At 68.2% G+C, this 7,622-nt stretch overlaps 2 protein-coding genes across 2 annotated transcripts in view; both read right to left on the reverse strand.

The window, feature by feature from the left end:
• Window positions 1-5,456, reverse strand: part of MNEG_10918 (hypothetical protein) — a gene marked incomplete at both ends in the record, with an annotated part of 6,364 nt that extends 908 nt beyond the window's left edge. Inside the window, 7 exons of the mRNA XM_014040610.1 lie at window positions 232-554; window positions 792-2,240; window positions 2,562-3,092; window positions 3,454-3,614; window positions 4,073-4,284; window positions 4,531-5,250; window positions 5,364-5,456. Coding sequence (XP_013896064.1) covers window positions 232-554; window positions 792-2,240; window positions 2,562-3,092; window positions 3,454-3,614; window positions 4,073-4,284; window positions 4,531-5,250; window positions 5,364-5,456 — 3,489 coding nt within the window. The remainder of the gene's footprint in view (window positions 1-231; window positions 555-791; window positions 2,241-2,561; window positions 3,093-3,453; window positions 3,615-4,072; window positions 4,285-4,530; window positions 5,251-5,363) is intronic.
• A 1,058-nt stretch (window positions 5,457-6,514) lies between these two features.
• Window positions 6,515-7,597, reverse strand: MNEG_10919 (hypothetical protein; the record flags this gene model as incomplete). The annotated part of the gene is made up of 4 exons (XM_014040611.1): window positions 6,515-6,581; window positions 6,802-6,876; window positions 7,102-7,161; window positions 7,584-7,597. 4 exons carry the CDS (start codon window positions 7,595-7,597, stop codon window positions 6,515-6,517), a joined length of 216 nt encoding a protein of 71 aa, XP_013896065.1.
• Window positions 7,598-7,622: the final 25 nt, after the last annotated feature.

The raw sequence follows: 7,622 nt of genomic DNA on the forward strand, positions 1-7,622 counted from the left end.
CCGCCATAACGGCGGGTGGCGCATCGCCGGCGCGCGCGCCAGGCACTCCCCGAGCACCGCGCTACACCGCTTCACCGCCCAGACATCGGGGTCCTCTATGCCCACCCCCTCCGCCAGCCACGCTGCGCGGGGCGCGTGCATTGCCTCGCCTGGCTGCAGCCCCGCATACGCCCGCCCCGCCACAGCCGCAGGCCCGGGTTTTCCGCTGCCTGTGTCCCTGCTGCTACCAACCCCGCCGCCGCCGCCGCCGGCGCCGGCGGCGTCGCCAGCTGGCGCAGCAGCAGGCGCAGCAGCTGGCGCAGCAGCCGGCGTCATGATGACGTCACCGACCGTGAATGTTATGGCATCCGCCGAGCGCTCCGCCGCCAGCTCTATCTTGCAGCCGGGCTCGACGGCCACCCAGGCAGACAGATACTGCAGCCCCTGCCCCTGGCTGCTGCCGCCGCCCCTGTCGCCGCAGCAGAAGCCGGCGGCCTCGTCGTCGTCGGCGGAGGGCTGCTGGGAGCATGAGGAGCTTGACAGGCGCCGGCCGCCGGCCCCGATGCCGGGCGGGGCTGCAGGGGCGCAATTTGGCAGGATGCAGTGAAGGGCGGGCTGGATGCAGGGATGGCAACTGAAGTGTTGCTGCCTGTTCAGCTTCAAGGCATCTGTATGTCTTGGCTGACCGGTCCTGCATGCACCCGAACACACACACATATCAGCCCACACATGCTACCAGGGTCTGAGACGTCAGCTCATTATTGTAATGATTTGACAACCCCACGTGCCCACCCAGCCACGGCTTTCCCCACCTGTCGTCACTGTGATGTCATCTCCGAGGTCCAGATCGTACCAAAACGCCACCGCGTTCAGCAGCCCCGGCCGCGCTGCCTCCAGCGCCACCGCCGCCCGCTTGGGGTATGGCCCCGCCGCCGGCGCCCCCCCGCTCGACCCCCTCCCCTCTGGCGCCCCTTTGTTGCCGCCGCTGCGGCTGGCGGCGGCGTCGCCCCGGCTGCCCCGCTCGTTGAACCGGAAGTCAAACACTTTGACCGGTGACGTCAGCATGACGTGTGGCAGGTCACCCAGGCAGACGCCCTCGGCCTTGGGGCCCCACCTGTAGCGGTCCAACGCTGAAAAGTCCCACGCCTCGCCGCCACCCCTGCCGTCGCCGCTGCTTGCAGCTTCAGACTCGCTGCCGCCAATGCTCCCACCACCGCCAGCGGCGCTGCCGGCGCCGCCGCTGCTGGTATTTATTGGTCTGCTGCCAAAGATGCCGCCGCCGCCGCTGGCGTCCACATATGCGTTGCTGACCGCCTGCACGCCTGCCGCCCACACCGTCGCGCCCGCGGGCACGATGCGGCCGCCGGGCGCGAGCAATTTGCGCCTGGCCGCCGCCAGCAGCTGCAGGCCCTGCCATCCCACCAGCGTCGGGTCAAACACATCGGCGACGATGACGTCAGCACCGCGGGGCGGGAGCAGGCCGCCGAAGTCGGCGAGCTCAAGCAGAGCGGCATCGGCGTGCAGGACGCCCGTCCGAGGCGCGCCCAGGCCCCCGCCAGTTGCGGCGCCGGTGGCGGTGCCGGTGGCGCTGTCGTGTCTGTATGCGCCCTCCGATGGTAGCACGGCCGCGCCGCCGCCGGCGCCGCCGCTGGCCCAGGCCGCGCTCTTGTCACTGTCTGCGCCCTCGGGCGGCGCGGCGGCTGCTGGTGCTGCTGTGGCTGCTGTTGCGGCGGCGGCGGCGAGGGCGCGGCGTGCGCAGGCTGCGAGGCGCTCATAGAGCTCTACCCCCGCAATAAGGTCGGCCCCTGCGCCTGCGGCAAGGACCGACAGCGCCCCCGACCCGCACCCGACATCGATGACCGCCACCGGCGCCGCCGCCCCCGCCGGTTGGCTCGCTGTTTGCGCTGCGGCGGCTGCCTGGGCAGCGCGGACCGCGGCGCGCAGCGCGCGGCCAAAGGCCTCCAGCCGCGCGCCGTCGGCGGCGGCGGCGAGGCGGGCATGTGGGAAAGACGGCGTTGCCAGCGCGGGGCGGCGGAACGCGGCGGACGGTCCGGCGTCGAAGCCGAGGCGCACTGTGTTGTGTGATGCGGTGAAGGGGACGACGTCGCCCCCTGAAACTGGAAGCTCCCCGGCCAGCCAGATTAGCGCCGGCTGCTGAGAGGGCGGTGCGGCACGGAACGTCATCGCCGGGCCGGCGGCGGCCGCGGCGGCGAGGGTAGCGGGGGGGCTGGGGCCGGGAAGCGCGAGGGGCCTGTCGAAGCCTGTGGGGTGCCGGGCGTTGGGGGACGTGGCGGGGGTTGGGTACGCGACAGGCTGCCACCGGGCAGTGGAGACTTGCCGTGCTTTCAGAAGCCCGGACGCACTTCCAAAGACCCCAAACGTAAAATCTCATCCCAAAATCACGCACCTCAGCACCCCGCTTATCAAGACCCTAAACCCCTCAACTCCGCCCAGCCAGATCCAGGGTCAGCCAAAGCTTCTGCCTCTCTTCTGCTGCTGAGCCCAACCCAACCTCCTCCCGCAAACCGAGAAAATTTGCCTCTGCACTCCGGTCCACGCTCCCCCCCCTCCTGGGGACCCACCGGTGGTCAGGATGACATCACCAATCAGTCGCACCCGCGCCCACACCGCCACCGCGTTGACCGCGCCCTCCCGGTCAAACTCAAAGTCAACCTCTTTGACCGCGCCGCCCTCCGGCGGCGCCATCAGGTCGAACGCCCACAGGGCCTTTGGTGGCGCGAGCGGCGTGAGCGCGCACGGGCGCAGCGGCGCGGGCAGCGCCTGCGACGGCGCCCAGCGGAAGGCGCCCAGGTCAGACAGATCGAGATCCCTGGCCAGCAGATCTGTCTCCGCCCCTCCGTATTCCACTGTGGTGAGCTCCTCCAGAGCGGCCGCCTCTGCACATCCGGAGCCGCCCGTCGGTGGCGAGCACGAGCGCTGGGCGGCCGCGAAAGCCGCGGCGCCGGCGGCGCGGCAGCGGGCGGCAGACACAGAGACGGGCTGCGCCAACACCTCCAGCCCCGCGGGGATGACTAAGGGCCCGGGGGCGGAGGGGTCTATGAGGTGGTTCAAGGCGTGGGTCACGGCCGGCAGCAGGCCGCCGGTGAGGACGCCTTTGGGGGGGGGAGATGTGAGGAGGGGAAGGGAGGGGATTGGATGATGCCATCAGGTGCGTGCAAAGCCATCTGCAGGAAGCTTGGGCACAGCTTCGGCCGCGGGCAGGGCGGGAGAGAGGGGGAGGGGGGAAGGGCGGGCGCTTAGGGAGGCGCGAGGGAGACCGCTGGGGGTTGGTTGGGCGGCGCGGCGGGGGCAGGGGCAAGGAGTCGCATGGAAGAAAGTTGGGGTCAGGCATTGAGAGGGCAACGTATACTTGATAACGGATGTCTTCCACCGGCATAAACGTAGGTGAATCACATGCTGTAATGTGATTTTCAAATCATGCGATCAAGATCAGCGCCATTGCTGCCAGCCCACCATCATCCACCAGGTCAGCCACCAGCAGGTGCGCGGCAGCTTCCACCTGGGCCCCCAGCGCCAGCTCGTCGTACTGCCGGCAGGACACCACCTTGTAGCTGCCGGTGTGCGCGCCGTTCGCGGCGAGCACGTCGCCACACGCGCGCGCCAGGTGCGGCCACCTGCGGGGTGCACCAAGAACGCAGGGGGGGGGGAGGGAGAGGGCGATCAGGGCCCTGCCGTGTTGAGGCGCAGGTGAATGTGCTGCAGCCAAGCAGCGGTGTGCACATGGCTCGCACCCTGTGCTTTATCTTAACCCTAGACCCTGAACCCTTTACTTTCTGCAGCAAAGCGCGGTCCAGAATGCGCACACAAGGTTGAGACCAGTGCCAGACCCCAGGTGCTTGGGACATGGGCCTTCCCGTGCGCGACGCAAGCTGCACAAATCCCAGGGTGCGCGGCGCCCTCGCTGGCGCCACGGCCGCGCTGGTGGCGGCGGCGTGGGCTGAGCCAGAACGCGTGCGGCCAACATCGCCAACCAGAGCGCGGGCGAGCATATACTTCAGACAGGCACGGGATGCACAGTGCGGCGCGGCGCGGGACCCGCGAAGGGCCCGAAACGAAAGGGTTGACAGCCCACCTCTCCGCGCAGGTGACGTGCGCGGCGCCCGCGCGCAGCGCGATGAGCGGCAACATGCCGCCCCCGCAGCCGAGGACCAGCACCCGCGGCGCGGCGACGACGGCCTGTGCCAGCTGGCGCAGGGCGGCCGCGACGGCCTCCGCCCAGCGTCCCCACCGGTAGCCGTCGGGCAGGGTGCGGCACGCCCACCGCTTCGGCAATCTGATGTCTGTCTGCGCCACGTAGGGAGGGGTTTCACAATGCATTTGAGAATACCGATACCAAGGGCAGGAGTCTCTGAGGATGGACCCCCTCGATTTTTGCACAAACATGCCTGCCGCGCGCCGCCCCCACCCCACCGCGACGCCAGGCAGTTTGCAAGCCGACCCCCAGAACCACAGAAAAGTGGCTGGTGGCTCGGCTGTTCCGCCGGGACATGGTTTTGGCTCCACCGTCCTCCAGAACCCCCTCGCGCTGACCTGGACCCTAACGTACGAGTAAACCTCGGATAGGGTGGCGTCCTCTGCCGCGCGCCGCGCGCTCAGCAGCGCCGACGGCAGCGCCGCGCCCTCCACGCACGCGCGGCGCCGCGCTGCGAGGCTCTGGCGCCATGCCTGCGCGTCCCTGGCGGCGGCGGCGCCGCTGCCGCATTCTCCGTTATCGTCAATGCCGTCGCCCTCGCGGTCCCCCGGGGCGCGAAGCAGCGCGAGCGGCGTGCCCGGCGGCGCGTAGCCGATGCGAGGCGCTGCTGGTGGCGCAGGCAGCGCGCGGCGGGCGCCCGCGGGCGCGGCGCCGGCGGCGGCGAGCGCGCGCCGCGCGGAGGCGAGGGCGGCCGAGAGGCGCTCATCTGAGGGGTCTGCCGCCAGGCCCGATTCGAAAGCGGCGGCGGCGCGCGCGTGGGCGCCGAGGGCAGACAGCGCCTGGCCGCGCCGCAGCTGCGCTTTCGGGTACGACGGGTGCAGCGCCGCGCTGCCGGCGCCGGCGCGCTCCGCCCACTGCTGCAGGAGAGAGAGGCATTTGTCTGCGTCTGCCAGCGCGCCGGCATGGTCCCCGAGCGCAAGGCGCGACGCCGCGCGGTTGGAGTAGCAGACGTGCAGCTGCGCGTGCGTCACGCGCGCAGCGGCGGCGCGCTCGAGGGCGCGCGTGAGGGTGGCGACGGCGGCGGCGTGGTCGCCGCGCCGCGCCTGTTCGACCGCGGCCTGCGGGGTGGGGGTAGGTTTGAAATGTTGCAGCGACAGCCGGGCCTCGCGCTTCCCTGGGATTGGATGCAAGTCAAAGCCCTGAACTGGGGTTGTAGGGCACAGGGTCGCACCTGATTGTGCCGAGCGATCCCGACGCCTCCGCCGCAAACTGCACCGGCGGCGCCATTCCGAGGATCGGGCTTGGCCAGGTCGTCCTGGTCCATCGTTCACAACGCTGAGGTAATTTGTATACATCTGCCATCGTGTACGTCGTTCGATGTGCAACCCGCGCAGGGTTGTGCGTGCCCGAGGCGTGGCAGTGCGTGATCGAGATCTGCAACGAACCTATGATCGTGGCACAGCTCTGCCAAGACCTCAGAAACGCAAGCAACCGCAAGATGGATGGCTTGCTTGCGAGTGCCAATGTGTGCAATACACACCAGGCGGGGATCAATCTAGGACTTTCTGGGGACTGCACACTGGCAATACCGTACCGCACTGCCGCAGCGGCCGCGGAGCCACATGCAGACACTTGTTGAGCAGCTGGTGTCCCAACCCCGCCAACCGACACAGAGAGCATGTGCTGCACAGTAACCACACGCACGCTTGCCTTGTCGGATGGAACCGTGTCCCTGGCCTGTCCAGTCCACGCATGGCGCTTCCATCCACTCTCTTGCTCGCAAACAACATCCAGAGGGCACCAAAGCCTGTGCTGCACCGCTCCTGTGACCCTGCACATGATGTTGAGTCCTCTCAATCCTTGATGCTACCTTATTACTGGAGCTAGCGCTATCAGGAACAAACAGCCCAGCTTGCAAAAATGCCGCAACACCCCCCACGACAGGGCCGGCGACGGCAGCCGGCCCTTGCAAGTGCATGCAATGCACGCGCTTTTGCAACGCGTGTACAGAGGGAGCGGCGCGGCTGCGCACACACACCGCCCCGAATCACAACAAAACAATCCAGAACCCCATCCCTGCCCGTCACGCCACAGCCACAGTCAGGCCGAAGCGGCGCAGTCAAAGGTCTTGCCCCCCCAAAGCCGTGTCGCAACTCGCGCATGTGTGCAGCAAAAACCGAGGTGGGCCTGGCCGCGCAGGGCCGTTTAGCGCACACTGAGCAATCAATGGCATAGAGCCGCTCCTTCCCCTTGCGCGCCCCCCACACGCCGCTCCCTCGCGGCAGCTGCGGGGCGGGGCTCGGCCTGTGCCACCCTCACGGCTTGCTGGCCGGAGTGCAGAGCGCACAGAGCAGAGGCGGCTCCATGCGCACCCCGCGCCCCTCAACCGAGCTTCTTGGTGCTCTTAGTAAAGACGTACTCTTTGAGCCACTTGGCGCTGTCCTTGGGCCTGTGGAGACGAAACATACGGGCAGATAAGTTTGAGAAAGAGAAGGCGCTGGCTGAGCTGGAGGGCTGGGATCGCATTTGTCCTCAAGACGTAACGCACGATTTGACATGGGACGATGACAGGTACCATGACGCGATGCCAAACGCGCCACGCGTGTGCGCACGCCAGAGCGTGTGCGTGTTGGAGATACAATCCGCCCATTCCCAGGCGCGCCGCTCACTTGCGGGGCAGGGCCTTGTTCTTGAAGTCCACGTTGACGATGCCAAACTTGGTGGAGAAGCCCTCCTTCCACTCCCTTTGGGGAGGGGGGGATGAGCGCATCGCATCATCAGCAAGGATTGACAACAGCTAGCACTACGTATGGTAACTGTGCAGCAGACATTCGCGAATGGCAGCTGCCCTTACACTGCTGTTTGTTATGTGCTTTTTTGGCCAGAAGCTGCGAGCGAGGCTGCAGTGTTATGCGTCGGAATGCTGCCCAGCCCTGCGTGTGGTGGCGGCCGAGCCTCGGGGCGCGCACCAGTTGTCCAGCAGTGACCAGGCGTAGTAAGCGGTGACCTTCACTCCCGCGCTCTTGGCCCTGGGGGGGGGGGCGAGGAGGGTGCGAGCAGCAGCAGGGGTGAGGGCGTGAACGTCTGGGGCGACATGTGCGACAAAGCCGCAACATGCGCCGCGGCACATCAATCACAGCGCACGCGACTTCCCCGTAGGCGGCTGCCTCCTGAGCGAGTGCCCCTCGCGGCCACTGTGTTGGTCCTGTTTTGGCCCTCAAGCGTGACCCGCTTGGGATCGCAACATGGCCAGCCGCGCCCAGTGCTTTGCGATCAAGTGGCCCAGCAAGAAGGCGAGCACAAGCCCCCGAGCCGACACACCATCGCGCCCGCCTCACTTGCAGATCTCGTCTATGTAGCCGCGGAAGTACTTGGTGCGCAGCGGGTCCCGCAGCGCCGCGTCGCCGGTGCGGCCGGCCTCCCCCTTCTCGCTGATGCCGTTCTCCAGCACCTGGCGTTTTGCATAAGGGGGGGAGGGGGGGTGCAGGGG

This window comes from Monoraphidium neglectum (genome assembly GCF_000611645.1).
Source record: "Monoraphidium neglectum strain SAG 48.87 unplaced genomic scaffold scaffold02514, whole genome shotgun sequence".
Lineage (NCBI taxonomy): Eukaryota > Viridiplantae > Chlorophyta > Chlorophyceae > Sphaeropleales > Selenastraceae > Monoraphidium > Monoraphidium neglectum.